The sequence below is a fragment of the Felis catus genome, chromosome A3 (assembly GCF_018350175.1).
Source record: "Felis catus isolate Fca126 chromosome A3, F.catus_Fca126_mat1.0, whole genome shotgun sequence".
NCBI lineage: Eukaryota > Metazoa > Chordata > Mammalia > Carnivora > Felidae > Felis > Felis catus.
This window is the reverse complement of record NC_058370.1, coordinates 62116946-62134298: the sequence shown is the minus strand read 5'-3', so window position 1 is coordinate 62134298 and position 17353 is coordinate 62116946. Positions and strand designations below refer to the sequence as shown.

Sequence of the window (17353 nt, the reverse complement as noted above, 5' to 3'; positions counted from 1 at the left end):
CCGGATTCCAACACCTGTGGAGTCACCTGGGTGGGCAGGCAGGGTAAAGCTGCAGAAGCTGCAGAAGCCACATAAGCCACAGTTTAACCCATTCTATATATGCCAATTAAAAATACATTACTCTGATAATGGTAGCTTAATACGAGTTATTTAAATCCCAACATTTCATGGCCACTGTTAATTGTTGTCAGAAACTCAAACTTTGGCATCTAGAACAGGGGATAGCAAACCATGGCCCCTGGATGAAATCTGGCCTGCAGCCTGTTTTGTATAGCTTGTGAGGTGGGAATGATTTTTATTTTTTAAGTGATTGGAAAAAGGAACAAGAATATATGACAGAAGGCAGTTTGTGCACATCAAGCCTCACATATTTATTGTCTGGCCCTTTCCAGTAAACTTTTGCTGAGCCTGCTCTAGAAAAAGAATAGGTAAAGCTCTGATTTTTAGGAATGTCATTTTGTCGTTTACTTTCACACTGATTCCAGGGGGTATTACATTTGAAACCATAACTGGGACATTAAGTCTCAAAAATCGAGAAGCCTTTGTTTTAGCAGAAGATCGGCCAGTTGGTTTATTTACAGCCTCTGATCCATCCTGACTGGCTGTAGCTCCTCTCTGCCATGGCAGAAGGGAAGGAGCCAGTCCTGCTCTGGCCCCAGGAGCCCCTGGATTTCTCAGATGCTGAGTTCAACAGTTCATGCTGAGAGCCCTTCAAACTTCCCCACACGATAGAGATCAATCCCCCATGCAATGAATTTCTCACCTGCAATTATACAATTTTGTCATGCTTAGGTTCACTGTGTGAGAGGCACTACCTATATAAATAATCGTATTTACAATAACCTGAAACTAGCTTAATAAATAGGAAAGTGTTAGAAGTGATACATTTTTTAAAGCTGGACTCAAATATTGACGACATGGATACACAAAGGAGAAAAAGAAACACTGAACAAACCAAGAGTTAAACTGAAAACTTGGGTAAAAAAAAAAAAAGCTTATCTCACAAAAGACTAGTTTACACTTTTTACCTCCAAATCCCCATCTTTTATTAATTTCTTAATATGCTGCACCTGCACTTGTCCCCAACACCTTAATGAATGGCATTTTGAAAAGGTTATCAATAACTCCTTAGCTGTCAATACCAATGACCTCTAGCACTCCTCTTCTACAAGACCTGTGTGGACACTAGAATATCCCATCTCCCTCCCCGCCCCGCCTTACGTCACATTATTATCCTTTTCTGGTACTGGGATTCTTTTGGCAACTTTTTTGCTGGCTTCATCTTTGCTGATGTTTCCTGGACATATGCCCTTGGAACTTCTTTCTCCTTTATAGTCCCCCCCAGGGGCTCACTTTAATTAATTTGACATAAACAATTCAGATCTAAAATGCCCAAACTGAGTTAAATATCCTAAAAAAACATCTTTTGGGTTCTCAGTCTGTAACAATCATACTTAATCTGCTGTAATTTAGACTAATCTGGGGTGCTTTTTTTTAAATATGAAATTTATTGTCAAATTAGTTTCCATACAACACCCAGTGCTCATCCCAACAGGTGCCCTCCTCAATATCCATCACCCACCCTCCCCTCCCTCCCACCCCCCCATCAACCCTCAGTTTGTTCTCAGTTTTTAAGAGATGTCGCTTTGTTGGGGCTCCACACTGAGTTTCTGATTAAGCAGTTCTGTGTGGGACCTGGCATGGGTAACTTTTTAAAAAGCTCCTGTAGTGACTCTAGCGTGTAACTAGGCTGAGAATCAGTAGTCAATGGTATCAACACAATCACCATTGTATCAGTCCTACGGCCTAGGCTAGCAGCTGCTTCACTGTCCTGTGTGATTTCTTCTGCTGCTTCTGTTCCCAAATGCAAATGTTGGTGGGAGGGGAGAGAACATGTTGTCATCAAAGGACTAGAAATAATTCTGACTGGATCAGCCTGATGATGGGCCTATGTGCCCTGCAAGGCTGCACACACTGGGGTGGCCTCTGTCTTCCTCTTGCCACTTGGTGGGGTGAGGGAAGAAGCTGCCTTCTCAGTCAAGCTTGTTCTCAAGGGTTTATTCCCTTCCTTAGGGACTGGTTCCCAGTGGAAAGACTGGGCTTTGGGAAAGGAGAGTCTCAAACATTTTGCCAAGAGGGTACTGGTAAGCGGGAATCAGAAGTCACAGGGAAACTGCCCTCTCCGAGAAAAATTGTTACCTCAATACACAGTGGAGGACACAGGATATCACCTGCCTTAAGGAAACCACACCTTAACTGGTGTATAATCTATATAAAAACTAACCCATCCAAGTAAAGACAATACAAACTGAAGGGAAAAGCAGCTTAGAAAAACCCAGTGTTACCAGCAGTGGCTGATAGACCTAACATGAACGACACGTTCCTCAGACTTCACACCACCGTCTGGATGAAATGTCCCTGAGGCCACTCACCTTCTGTCTGCCCACTCCCATCATCACCAAGCAGACTCTAGATTGAGCATGTGTCCATGACCTACTTGGTCAACATATGCCTCCTCGGCATTGTCATTCCTCATACAGTTTAAACACTTGCAGGGCAGCGACCAACCTTACTGATCTGTCTTCAGTGCCTTGCATGGTGCCCAGCACATAGCAAGTACTTGGCCAGGGTCTGGCAAGCTGTACAAGTTGGTTTTGTGCCTTTCTAAATCCTGAAATACACTTACAGTGTGACCTGCTCTGAGACTTGCCACCCCAAGTCCGGAAGCTCATGCCATCTCACTCTATGAGTAGAGTTTGAATCCAGGTTTGAATCCAAAGTCAGTCTTCGTGGCAAACTGTACGATTCCATTTATACAACAATCTTTCTTTAAAAATTTTAATGTTTGTGTAAAATTTATTTTTGAGAGAAAGTGAGACACATAGCAGGAGCAGGGGAGGGGCAGAGAGAGAGAGAGAGAGAGGAGACACAGAATCCCAAACAGGCTCCAGGCTCTTTGCTGTCAGCACAGAGCCTGACGTTGGGCTCGAACTCACAAACCGTGAAATCATGACCGGAGCCAAAGTTGGACGCTTAACCAATTCACCCACCCAGGTGCCCCTATACAACATTCTTGAAATGATGTATTATAAAATGGAGGTTAATGGTTGCCAGGGGTTAAGGAAGGGACAGGAGTGGGAGGGAAGTGGCTGTGGCTAGAAAAGGACACAAAAGGGATCACATGGTGATGTAAATGTCCTGTATCCTGACTGTATTGGTATTAATACAGGCATACCTCGGAGTTACTGCAGGTTTGGTTCCAAACCACCACAATAAAGTGAGTCAATTTTTTTGGTTTCCTAGTGCATATGAAAGTTATCTTTAGGGGCATCTGGGTGGCTCAGCTGGTTAAGTATCCAACTCTTGATTTTGGCTCAGGTCACGATCTCACGGTTCATGAGATCAAGCCCCACATCGGGCTCTGCTCTGACAACGCAGAGCTTCCTTGGGATTCTCTCTCTCTCTGCCCCTTGCCTGCTTGTGCTCTCTCTCTCTCTCTCAAAATAAATAATAAAAATAAAGTTCTCTTTATAATATACTGTAGTCTATTAAGTGTGCAATAACATTATATCTAAAAAAAGGTACATACCTTAATTAAAAAATACATTATGTCTAAAACATGCTAACCACCATCTGAGCTTTCAGTGAGTTGTAATCATTGATTATGGATCACTACAACAAATTTAATAATGAAAAGTTGTGATGTATTGTGAGAATTACCAAAATGTGACCCAGAGACACGAAGTGAGCAAGTGCTGTTAGAAGGATACTAAAGGCAGGACCGCCACAGCCGTGAGAGACACAGTTACGTGTGAGGTGCAGTAAAGCAAAGTACAGAAGAGGAGCATGCCTGTATCCGGGCTGTGATATTGTACTGCTGACTAAGTTGTATGCAGTTGCTGGTTGCCAGGCCTGCTCATAAAAATGGTCAAAATGAAACACTTTCTTCATTGCTTTAAAGCCTGATGGAGTATATCTTTTCTAATCACTGAGTGTATACAAAACTCTTCATTGACCGAAACCATTTGTCCCTATCTGCAGGGTCCCTCAGGGCTAGGCTGTGTGTATGGGAACATAAGGCGGGCTGCTACATATCTGTGACAGAGTACCATCTGCATCTTACAGATCTAGCATCCTTACTGAGCAGTGAAGCTATGAGCCTCATCAAATAATCCAATTATGAGCTGACTACATACATGCTGTAGTCACCACAAGTGCTGTGTGCGTGGGTGAGGCTGGGTGTACATCTAAGAGGCGTGATGTAGGAGAGGAGCTAGGATTTAATGTTATAAGGTCAAGACAATGTGAACATGAAGAACATTCCCATATTCTCTCTAATCAAGGCAAAATGCCCACTCTGTTATTCAGTGTCCTCAGATTCAAGCAGGAATTCAATGCCAGCAAAGTCCGTTTTTTTTTCAGGTGAATTCTTAGGCTTCCTTTTCCTGCATGAGAACTATATAACAATGTCTGGCCATAGCTGCCAAGAAATGTGCTGCTCAATTTAACACTTGATGGTAACAACTAAATTTGTTCTAGGTTTCTGATGAGAAAGCACCATAATTAAAAACAAACAGATAAAACATCAAAAACTCCTTTTCGTCTTTTATTCACTATTTTACATGTGCTTTAATAATTTAAACCACTTCCAATTAGTTTAAGTAGGAAAAGTATGAATTATAAATTTAAAGAATATGTCCTCTACTAAGGGACACTAAGTAGTGAATAAATGAATTTGCAATCAACTAGTTTGGCCAAGCTGCTTTGGCTGTCTCTCTTCCACTTAAATCATTTAACTTCTACCCAAAAGAACCACTTCAGTAAAGTTTCAATTACCAGCCAATGGTTTCTCTGAATATGTGCAGTCCCTGGCAGCAGGGGACCCAAGGCAGGCCATGTAATGTCAATTGCAACACCTGACTAGAATCTCTAGAGAACCACCAATTCTGGCATGAATTTGCCTCCTCACGTTTTGGCTGCTGAAATGGTCTAAATGAGGCCAATAAACAGACCCACATGCAATTTACTTGGGTCAGTACTGGTCATGCAAATTTATTTCTCCCTATTTGTTCAGAAATAGTATCTTTATACGAGTATGATAAACTAAAACATACCAAAAGATGCATATGAAGAAAACTCTTCAGGAATTCTTTAAGCTAAAGCAAATAGTTTTCAAATTTTTACAGTAATCAAGGGTACCTGGGTGGCTCAGTCAGTTGAGCGTCTGACTTGCACTCAGGTCATGATCTCGTGGTTCATGAGTTTGAGCCCAGTGTCGGGCTCTGTGCTGACAGCTCAGAGCCTAGAGCCTGCTTTGGATTCGATGTCTCCCTCTCTTTCTGCCCCTCCCTCACTCGCACCCTTTCTCCCTCAAGAATAAACATTACAAACTAAAAAAAAATTTTACAGTAATCATATTTTGTCTGATTAAACTCTGTGCTTAGATTGTGAAGATACTTGTTTAACTCAATGTAAATTAGAAAAGAATCCCTATTAAGTGAAATAATTTTACTTCTAACCCAGGGAAGGAATTAATAATGAGTCTGTGGGAACACCCATACTCTTTTTATTCTAGCTTTTCTTGTACCTTTATAAGGTCTTATATACCATTTGTGGGGGTAAGCAGAACCAATAAGGTACCCAGGACTAGGAAAAAACTGCACCACCAAACTTAATAGTATCCAGGATTAAATTACATAAGGTTTTCATAAAATTATTACACTCAATTTTGGATTTGTTTATTCTAGAAATCAAATATCACAGATATTACAAAAGCACACTCAACCACAATTTGATGTCAGGAGAAGACAGCTTCTGTCCTGTCTAGACATTTCTCTTCACTCCCTTTAAGGGCAACTCCTCGTCTGCCCAAGGACCACTAGAGGGACAGGTGCCCACCTCCCAAGGACATTCACTGGTTATCTTCACTACTGGGGTCACACAGTTATCCCAATCACCTGTGAGCCTTGCTGAATGTGGAGTCTGATTCAGCAGTCTGGGTTGGGGCCCACAATTCTACATTTCCAAAAGCCCCCAGGTGATGTCACTATTGCTGGTCCCTGGACCACAACTTTGGGTAGCAACTACTACCAATACTACTCCCCTTGTGCCAATACTAGCCCATCTCTCGGCTCACTTGTCCACTTCTCCACCTGTATTGGGCAAATCAGGTTGGATTTACTCCATTTATGACAACTGCATACACATTACATTCCTACACACTGTCTGGCCTCAACATCGTGCCCTGCATGTCTCCCAGTCTTCACTGAGGACCCTGGCACCAGCCTCACCGACTTCCTCTGACCTTCAATCTCTCATCATCTGGGCCCCAGGCCTTGTATGGGTCAGGTCAATAATCTCTCATCAGTACCTCTGAAATCCAAAAAGCTCTCAGAGGTTTTTCTCCCTAACTCATTTAGAAACAAAACCAGTTGCTTAAACTCTTGGTGGTACAATTTAAGCTGAACTAATGTTATTTTTTTTTTTTAACTGATGTTACTTTTTAGAGTCCTATGAATCACATGGTATATGCATTGCATACCTTTCCCCAAATGGAACTCCCAAATATGTGAGGCTTCCAGAGTTGTGTCAAGGGCAGCAGACCTGTAGCTCTGTGGCCTCACTGTTGCCAATGGGCTTTACTTCCACACCCCATTCCGAACGCTGCACCTAATAACCTGTTACTTCCCAGAACTGCATTTCCTCTGAAGCCCTATAGTGTCAGGCCTCACTTCCAGAGCACAGTCTCACACCACTCCCGTGCTGCTGCCATCCCTGCAGTTGGACGTGCTGGATCTCCCATCCCTTGACTGCCCATGTTCTCCCTGTCTGTGGGGCTCCTTCTAGCGTGAGGTCCTTCTCTATCCTCCCAAGTTCCATGCCTCCAAGTCTGGCATATGCCTCTCCTGCCAACAACCCTGGGTCTTTCTGCCACCCCTGCCCTGCAGAACTCCGACAGTACTGTAATCCAACTACCCAGCTTTGGTGCCTCACCCCTGGGCTGCAGTGTAGATTGAGAAGAAGGGCAAAAGTTTGAGGGAGTGCCACTGCGAGCCTCAGCTGGGTCCAAGTGTTACCCGAAGGGCTGCTCCGTACATCCAGCTCTCATGTACCATGGACTCCCAGTCCACAGAAATGTCCAAACGGTCTCTATATTGTTTCTACCCTACCGCTTCTCCCCTCAGTCCCAGCAGCTGTTACTTCAGTTCAAACAGAAGCTCCCCTGACGCCCCCGTTCTGCCTCTTCATCTCTAACCCATTCATCCACATCCATGTATCTGTGGAATGAGGAGGGCCCCTTCTTTTATAATCTACTGGACTGGGTCTCCCCCACAACCCACCTCCTTGGGCACCTGCTTCTCTTCTTTTTTGGAGGCGGCAGTGCAGTGGGGTTGTAAGCTGTCGACTCAGAAATGGGCCTGGGTCTGGCTAACATATTTGCCTCCTGCAACCTTTCTTTCTGGATTGGGTTTCCTAACTGGAGACACAGGGTCACAGCAATGCCAATCACCAGGGTGCACGATGCTTGCACAATCATGCCTGGAGCATTAATGGTGACCAACACCATCACTCTCAGCTCTACTGGTTTTTTGTCCTTGACCCACAGATATTTCCAAGCACCATGTTCTCCCCACTTTTTTTTCATTAAAAATACTACCAAAAGATATATTCATCCCTTTTGTTTTGATTAAAAGTTAAAGACAACGGAAACCAGAGGTTAAAGAGTAAATACCCCCTTTCACTTACTTGCCCCCAAAGCACTAAGTGGCCACTGTTCTTTTTTTTTTCAGTTTAGTAATCAGAAAATGGGTTCTTTTTATTTGAGTTTATCAAATACACCCTAACTTTGAATTTAAAAAAAAAAGGATGAAAAGAAAATTAAAGTTCTAAAAGTATAAACCAGAGAAAATGCTGTGCTTCAGATACATGTGAAAACAATGCAGAATGGCAGGATGTGGGTTTCAAACATCATTCAACACCTGTGTTCTGAATTTCCTCGTGTCTCTAAGGGATAGGCAGCCTCTCATTTCAAGGAAAAAACTACAGAAGTATAAACAATATAAAAAGCTTTCTTCATATTTAAGTATATTATAATCAAAACATAACAGGATGTTACTTTTTTCACTGTCACTCTAGACACAGTGCTGTCCACTAGAACTTTTTGCAATTCTGGAAATGCCTTATTTTGTAATGGCCACATGTGACTGTTCAGCATTTGAAATGTGGCTAATGCAACTAAGGAATTACAGTTTTCATTTTATTTAATGCAAATCAACACACACGGCTTAGTGGCATGTGCAGTTCTACATGGCCTATTAAAAAAAATCAAGGGATCAGAATTATGTTTTTCATTTTAATATAACTGCTCAGATCTTTTTTTTGTTCAGTGTAATCTTTTTCCACTTCAATACCACTGCCATCACAAGACATTCGACTAAACACATAAAAAGATGAGCTAAAACCTAATTCTTCCTTGTCTTTAGTAATCAACATTCCATTTCTACAACAATGCCCAATAGTGAGCTTTTTACTAAGGATACACTGATGTTCAACCTCAGCCTCAGAATTGGACCAAATTATCTGTATTCAGTCTCAGCTTAACCCTCTCAAAGGCTGAATGCCAACCCCTGCAGCTATACACCAATTCAGAAGTCCCAGAACCTCTGGTGATGTAGGTACTATCATCATATTTTACTGTTACTGCAACTTCAGCAATTCAAACAAGGCATACCATTAGGATTAGTTGTCAACATCTGACTAATCTGCTTCAAATTGAGGTAAACATTCTAGATGTAACTTGAGGTGAGAAATTTCACGTAACATTAGTGTTCTAACCAATCTAATATAAATAATTACTACAAGAGTAAAAACGCTACATTCTAAAAGCTATTCGTTTTGTGTACAATGTTTGCAAATACTTCAGTTAAATTTAAGTTGGGAAATTGACAATAAACAGAAGTGGCCACTGTTAACAGTGATGTGAAAAGTACTCTGTATGCCACAGTAACCTGGTTTCTAGTCCTATCACTTCACTGAAACTATCTTGCCAAGGTCAAGGTCAAGCTGCCAGGCTCTGAAGAGCTCTGTTCTCCCTTTACTTCTGGCCTTGTTGGGATATGCCAACCACATCTTCTACTTGCTTTCTGTCACACTGTCTGCCGGCCTTCTCCTTGCTGGCCCTGCCCTCAGGGCCCTGTCTCTAGCCCTCTGTTTGTCCCATTTCTCACCCTTAAGACTAAGTTCCAAGTAGACACTGCTGCTGGGGTGTTCCACAGCGCTCTTCAACTCAGCAGGCTGAAGACGATGAGCACCATTTCCTTCCCTAGCAACAATCATAGCAGGAGCTACACCCCAGTCATGATGCAGGTAGCAGCTATCCTCTCCACTTTAAAGATAACAAATGGGGGTCCAGAGAACTAATTTCACAGTCACACAGTCGGTAAGGGGCAGAGCCATGATTTAATCTCTGGGCCTGCCTTATGATAGAGACTGGCCTCACGACCCTGTACCACTCTGCATCTCCCCACCCTAGATAAAGCTGCCCTTCACTCTACCAAAGGCAGAAATGAGCGTGGCTGCAGATTCCATTTCTTCAGTTAACGGAGATACTGAGAAGTGCCTGCACCAGGTTCAGAGCTTCCTCAGGTTTTAACCCTCAATCCAGCAACAGCCTCTGTCCAGCCTCTAGGACTTCACATACTGCAGGGGAAGAAACCACACAAGTATAGAGTCTAATGACTGCCCTGCTGTGAACAGAGGGCATTTCTGGGTGCCACCTTCCATGAGGAACAGTGGATGGAGGAATGACTAGGGAAATCGCTGGACGGCCTACAATTTAGGCAAGATCTAGGGAGATTTTATTTATTTGAAGGTAAGTCACTTTGAGCAGTCTCCAAAAGCTAGAAATTACATAAACTCATTACAAGGGAGACTTTTTGTTTGAGATACTGGGGAGGGGTAGGGGGAACAGGGTGTTTCTGAAAACAGAAGGTTCATACTTCATGTAAACATGATGACTATTTGTAGGGCACTGGGGGAAAGCTTTAGAGAGGTTATAAAGGTTCGGCCCAACTAAAAGCCTAGGGTTTTATAACATGCCACTATTTTGCAACCTGGAGATCAATGCCTACCTTTGAAAGTTCATTTAAGAGGCTGGTTTTCCAAATGTATGTTACACTTTAATAAAAACACTTGCTGAAAAAAAAACTAAAGATTTTGTCTCCTTTCTTCTTTCTGAACAGCAGCAATAGGAAAGACAACAAGCAGAATGGCCACTCATGTGATGCCTGGAACCACTGTCTCCTTCTGGGCTAAAGAATCACTAACAATGTGGTGCCCATAAACCATCATTACATATCTTTTAGTAGGTGGACTCTAAGACCGCTGTGATAATTAAAAACCATTTTTTAATTTAATTAAAAAAATTTTTTTTACAAATAAATTTTTACAAATTTTTTACAAATCTACAAATAAATTTTTTAATTTATTTTTGAGAGACAGAAACAGAGCACACGTGGCGGGGGTGGGGGGTGGGGTGGTGGGCAGAGAGAGAATGAGACACAGAATCTGAAGCAGGCTCCAGGCTCTGAGCTGTCACCACAGAGCCTGATGAGGGACTTGAACTCACAAACTGTGAGATCATGACTTGAGCCGAAGTCGGTTGCTTAACCGACTGAACCACCCAGGTGCCCCCCATTTTTTAATTTTAAAATTTACATTCTAGGTGAATGGCCCTGAAAATAAAAATGGGCCTATCACACTGATATTGGAGGACTATCTTAGACACAGCGGTGAGGTATGCAGTTTGACTGACAAATTCTTTCTTTCTGGTAAGAAAGGATCATCTACATTCATTTTATTCATGTCCTCAATATGGGGAAAACATATTATGTAACTTGACCTAATTAAAAAAGGAACTTAAACATTCATTTAATATTACTATAAAAATTTCCCTAAAATAAGTAAGCTCTAATAATAATGAGTTAACAAAAAATATATTTCTCTGGAAAAAGTTAAGTAATATTCAAGATATTTTACTATTTTGCAAATCCAAATACATGTAATTCTAAGAGGACGCTAGGTAACTAGTTTTTGTATCACTGGGACCAGGAAATTATCTAATAGAAAAGTCCTGGACTCTGGGACACTGGATTGCTTTTGGCCTTTCAGTGCTGCCAAGTTCCCCATTCCCTGCATAAACCAAAGGCAAAAACCTCCTTGGTGCACCAGTGAGGAAGATATCGAAACAGGCTTGCAATAACGTGTTTTAGCAGGGCTGCCACAGGAGAGAGAGGAAGATGCAAAAAGTTCAGGCTGTAAAGGGATTAATTGGCTTTTACTGGTTTACTGGTTTTTATATTTTGATTTTGGAAGTTACCAAATGGGCTACCACTGTGTATGTGTGGTATGTAATGTCTAAGATGAATCCCAGTGAGCCCCACCCTCCTGCTGTTTATGCCCTATGGAGTTCTCTCTCCTGGAGTATGGGCCACACCATATTCCTAATGAGCAGAACACTGCAAAAGTTATGGGACGTCACTTCCAAGATTAGGTTGTTAAGAGACTCTGATTTCTGCCCTTCTAGCTTGTTCCCTCTCTTGCCTTCTAGCTTCCTTGCTCTGGTGAAGCTAACTGCTTTGAATTGCTCTATGGAAAGGACCCATGAGAGGCTGCTGGCCACAGCCAGCAAGCAACTGAGATCCTCAGTCCAACAGGCCACGAGGAACTGAATCCTACCATCAACCACCTGAGTGAGCTTGGAAGCAGATCCACCTTCATTTGAACCTTAAGATGACTTCACCCCCAGGCAACACCTTGACTGCAGTCTCATGAGCTGGAGAACCCAGCTAAGTAAGCGGCACACAGATGCCTGACCCACAGAAACTCTGAGACAGTAGAGGTTGGCGTTTAAGTGACGAAGTTTTCAGGTGATTTGTTACTGAGAAATAGGTAACTAACACAGCATACAGAACTCCAAAGCAGGAATCAGCAAACTTTTTTTGTAAAGAGCTAGATAGTAAATATTTTCAGGTTTGTGGACCTTACGGTCTTTTGCAGCTACTCAACTTTGCTGTTGTAGCATGAAAGTAGACATAGACAATACGTAAATGAATGAGCATGGCTTGTCCCAATAAAGCTTTATTTATAAAAACAGGTGGTGATCTGGCCCACTGGCTGTAGTTTGCCAACCCCTGCTCTAAAGTACAGGTTCTGCGGAAATGTTATTTTCGAGTTAAAAGGCAGAGATGACCTCCATTTTACCACTGTATAAAAATTATTTTAATGATTAAAAAAAGAAAGCTCAACCTATCACAAGACAACAAACACAAATAGTTGAAAATGGAAACAGTTGTCCAATAAGTTTCTGAGTTGGTAAGTACCTAAGAAGTACAAATATCTTTTATGATAAATGGGTCCCTGTCTATTTACATCTGATACAGAAAAGTTTCAGTCCAAACTGGAGGTAAATTTGAACCACAAGAACACTTACCAAATTAGCTGTTTATTACAACTATGATCGCAACAGCTCCTTAATTATGCACTGGCTTTCCCTTCATATACCATGCTTTTCTGACAGTAAGAGCGGATGATTACCTTTGCTTTTGGACAGTGGTGATGGCGGCTGCTCTGTAAACACTTCTAGGGGTGGGGAATCATGGTGGTCGAAGTCTTTGTCCATGGCTTCTATGAGACTGGTGATGTCTGAGTCCTCTGAGCTGTGCCTTGTGCTGCTGGCACGTTCTGGGTGGGAAGGGTGCGAGAGGGGGGCGGGTGACAGCCTTTCCAGCTGCGGTTCCTGGTGCTGAGGCACTGGTGGTGGCGGTGGAGGTGGAGAGTGCCGCTCCAGTGGGCTGTGGGCATGGTGCTGACTGCTGTGCTGGCTCTGTTTTGCCCCTTTGGACTTTCTGCCTGCTGTGTGACCTTGGGCCACTGCATTTGAATCTAAGACAAGGGGGCTTGCTTTACTAGCAGATTGTGCAGAAGTCCTGCTAGAAGTGCTTGAGCTGTTTTTGGCTCTGACGTTTTCCACGTCAGCTGAGTTTCTATTGCTGTGACTGCTGTGTGGGTGGACCGGTGGGCCACACTGCTTGTGACTCCCTGCACTGGGCCGGGATGACGAGCCGCCTGCTCCACAGAACCCCCTACTGTGACCGGGGTCACAGCTGAGTGTGTTCAAGCTGAAAAAAGGACCAACTGTAGATCAGTAAATAGCAACCTACAAAATCTAAGATTAAAAAATTTTTATTTCATCAGTACAGCCCCAAGAGAAAAATACAAGCTACTCTAAGGAAAAAAACCCAGCAAGACATAGGGATACTTTCCACAATTTTATAGGGTCTATTCTCTGAAAATTTAGGAACCAAGTCAGTGATCTTATTACGAATATTTTAACCCTCACCAACATAACAAAAACATGGGATTTGCTGTTGAGTTCTTAGTAGAGAAGACAGCTATATATACAGGAGATTATTAAGTAATTAGAATTAAAATTTTTTCTCCCTTGAGCAAAGATGAAAAGAAAAACTTATTTTTTCTTTGAATTACATCAGTCAAATCTATGTATACTAGAAAATTTATTTCCAGCATGTGAACATACTTTCCTTCAGACGAAATACCAACGATTCTCCTGAGATCAAATGGTCTTCCCACATCAAAGGGTGGGTTCGAGGCCTCAAAGGATAGTCGCCTTCGAAATGGCTCCCAAATTCCTTGAGCTTCTAAATAGGCTGTTCCAATTACCAAGAGAAACAGAGCACTGTAGGGGTACAGAAGGCGGAGCAGCGGGATTCATTTGTTAGTGCAAGAGTAACAAAATTTAATATTAAAGGCAGAGCTTCTTGGTAAAGTACACAAGGATATAAAAAACAGAGATGCTGGTGACAGTTTTCATTGGACTGGACAAAAACAAAGCACTATGGATAAAAGTCTACACACTTGTTTTTACAGAATGCCAACTTACATGGAGACTTCTATAAAGAAAATAATTATTTGTATCAGAACAGACACTTGGAGGACACTTTTCCTTTTACCAAGAAGGTAAACTGTCTTGCAGTTTTAACTCTCTACCAACTCTTTTCCCTTAAAGGATGTGTGGAGTAACCATGTAGATTTAGAGGCAAGTGTATCTGACCCTCCAAACACATAAACAGACTGAAAAAAAAAATAAGGTTGCTGAGGATTTAAAAAGTATTTCTCATGTTTCATGTTGCTTGGGTCTGTTTCAAAAAAAATATTCTATAATGTTGATTAAGTTACATATGCTGAAATGAAGTAACTGTACCTGGTAAATTATAAATGGTTTTTTCCCTTTAAGAAATTAACATGTACTTAATTTGTGTAACAAATTTTAAGGGAAGAAGATATGTATTTACTGTATATGCCACCCAAGCAGGGTTAGTTCTGACTGCTCCCACTAGTGCGCGCAGGTTTGACTGAGGCAGAGAGATCTGTTCTGTTCACTGACAGATTCCCAGCACTCAGAAGAGTGGCATACAGTGAGCATGTGATGAACAGTGTCAAGTGACGCCTGAATACCAACCTCAAAAAAAGACACAAGTACCTCATTATTCCTGAGATGATGATGTACAGAGCCAGCTCCCAGTTGGGTCTGGGTAGGGCTTCTGCACAGGTTGCTAACATATGGTATGGAAGGGATGCGTTCAATACAAATACAAATTCAGAGCCACTGGTTGTTATAAACTTCAGTTCACGAATAACTCTAGAAGCTGTGAAATCAGGAGTAAACCTAAAACAGAATGGTAGCAGTCAGACTAAGTTTTAAAAATATACCATAGCAGTTTACATATAACACCAGTCTCACACACCTTTGAAGCCTAACAGAGAATTTGAGAGTTTGATAGTTCTGTGCCACTTCCTCATTTTAAGATGGAGAAAGCATTATTCCATGAGGTTAATAACAAATACAGCTATATTCTGTGGATAACTGAAGAAATTACATGAAAAAGAATAACGCAGCTTTGCATAATTATTAATTCAGGAAGTGTTCTCTGAGCTTCTCTCCCTCCCCCTTCTTTTCTCCTTTATCTGAATCTACCCTCTTCTCCCAGAATATAGTTCCAATAACACCTTTGAAAAAAAAAAAACACCCAAAAAACCCAAAACCATCCTAGCCCTTGTCCTACCTCCTGCAGTACTTCTTTCTGCCCCAATTATTTCATTTTTTACTTTTTGTTAACTGTATGCTCCCCAACCAGATGATCTATACCTTGAGGAAAGGTGTCTTATTCTTCACTGTACCTTTAGGTACCAAGCATTATACCTTACCTGAGTAATATCACTATGTACTGAGTCAATGTCCATTGAACACCATGAAATTATCACTCAATTAAGGGGACAGAGGTCACATTTTATTACATAAACTCTATAATCTAACAAGTTGTCAATTAATATTAAAATAGGCTGCAGCTATTACTAATACAGGCAAAAAAAATTATCTTCTGACCAAAATATTACACACTCCTACATTGCACACACAGAAAAGTGCACGTATGTGATACAAGGAACTGGTCTGTTGCCGAGACTGAATTTATCGTCAATTTCCTACCGACATGTTACACTTTAACACAACCCTGAACATAATTTTGAAACCAGTTTCTAAGATTATCTGATCCACTTCTGATACAGAGGAAGTTTCACAATTTTGAAAACAATGAAGAAATAACCAACGATTAAGTGGAAAAAAGAAACCAAATAAACTACATTTGTGGATAAAATACCTTTTGTTGTATGAAAACGTATCTTTGCACGGAGTTTAAGCAATTGTATTATTTGAGGTTGATGAGAAGCTAGTGATTCATTACACCTCAGCAGAAAATACTTACAATATGATTATGTCTTTAGAGGCGTTGGCGCTTAGTGCAAACTCTTGACAATTAACAACTTTAAAGCCATATCCCTCACATGAGTACCCACTGACTTCAATGGTTTCTATGCGAATCTGAAGTTGTCCTGTATTCTCTACTTTAAATGTTCTTTTCAATGTGAAATTTGGTTCTCTTAGTTTTAAATCTAAAGGAAAAAAAACCAAGAGTGAATATAAATCTTGCATGCGCTCCAGATTAAATGAATATATGCCAGACATTATGAACCACCTACTCATGCCAAAGAGATCAGCTGGTACCCAGCTTTCATCAGAAGTACTCCACTTTACTGTGTCATTTTAGACAGCAAAAGTTTAATTATGCTTTACTTTCCATACTCAGAGTAAACCACCTAAGACATGCAATGAATACTGAGCCTTTAAATCTTTTAGGATCCAAATTAAACAACCCTGAAAGCAAGTCAGAGTATTTCATTAAAAATCTTAAGTATTCATCACTAATATATACAGGTGCATGTATAGAAATACTGTTCTTTTTTGGGGAATTATTTATTGTTGGAAGCAAATACTGAAAGTTGTGCCCTTGGAACTGTTAGGAATACTTACTATCTGTACAGTCTTTCAATAATGCTTCTGTGATTTTAAAGCGTAAGGAACTCCCTGGACCCGGAAGTTTGCCTGCTACTCTCAAGTTCTCAGTTGTTCCTTGTCCTTGGACCATCACAGCATCCACCACGGTCAGGTTATTTCTGTGCAAGAAGAATTATAGAATTTTCTCCCACTAAATTTGTATAATAGAAATGTAAAAATGAATACACTGATTTTTTTTTTTTTTTTTTACTATTTATTTATTTTTGAGGGGGAGAGAGAGAGCAAGAGAGAGAGAGCAAGCGCCAGCTGGGGAGGGGCAGAGAGAGAGGGAGACACAGAATCTGAAGCAGGCTCCATGCCTGACAGCACAGAGCCTGACAAGGAATGTGAAGTCACGGACTGTGAGATGACCTGAGCTGAAATCGGATGCTTAACCCACTGAGCCACCAAGGCACCCCTGAATACACTAAATTTGAGACTGAAACATTTATCCTCTAAGAATTTAAAAATCTACACAGAGAGAAGAGTTTTTCAGTTTTAAGAGTCACACATGGTACAGTAAGAATATTTTTTTCAGGTTTTCAAGTTATAAACATAATCACAGAGGTACATTTCATCCGGTGTGGTGTGATGGGTGCATGTTTTAGACAAAGTGAATACCCTATTTAATAAATTAGACACGTAAACCCAAATTAAAAATCAAGTAAGGACTTCTGTATAAGTACTAAAAACTGACCCACACTTAAATCATAATGCATACCTGATTATGATTAGTGAAGAAACAGTTCTGTTGTGAATTGGAGTAAACTTTACTTTGACAGATTTCTTTTCTCCAGGTTTTAAAATTAGGTTTAAAATTAAATGTCGAGACAGGCCTTCTGTAAATCCTGTTGAACTCTGCAGTGGATGAGCCTTGAATCA

The 17353-nt window shown here is 41.2% G+C and overlaps 1 protein-coding gene across 1 annotated transcript in view; it reads right to left on the bottom strand.

Annotated features, from left to right (window-relative positions):
- Nucleotides 1–17353, bottom strand: part of TMEM131 (transmembrane protein 131) — a 239896-nt gene that overhangs the window by 21522 nt on the left and 201021 nt on the right. Inside the window, exons 26-31 of the mRNA XM_003983920.6 lie at nt 17193–17344; nt 16448–16590; nt 15843–16029; nt 14561–14746; nt 13598–13756; nt 12595–13178 (exon numbers count right to left, since the gene is read on the bottom strand). Coding sequence (XP_003983969.2) covers nt 12595–13178; nt 13598–13756; nt 14561–14746; nt 15843–16029; nt 16448–16590; nt 17193–17344 — 1411 coding nt within the window. The remainder of the gene's footprint in view (nt 1–12594; nt 13179–13597; nt 13757–14560; nt 14747–15842; nt 16030–16447; nt 16591–17192; nt 17345–17353) is intronic.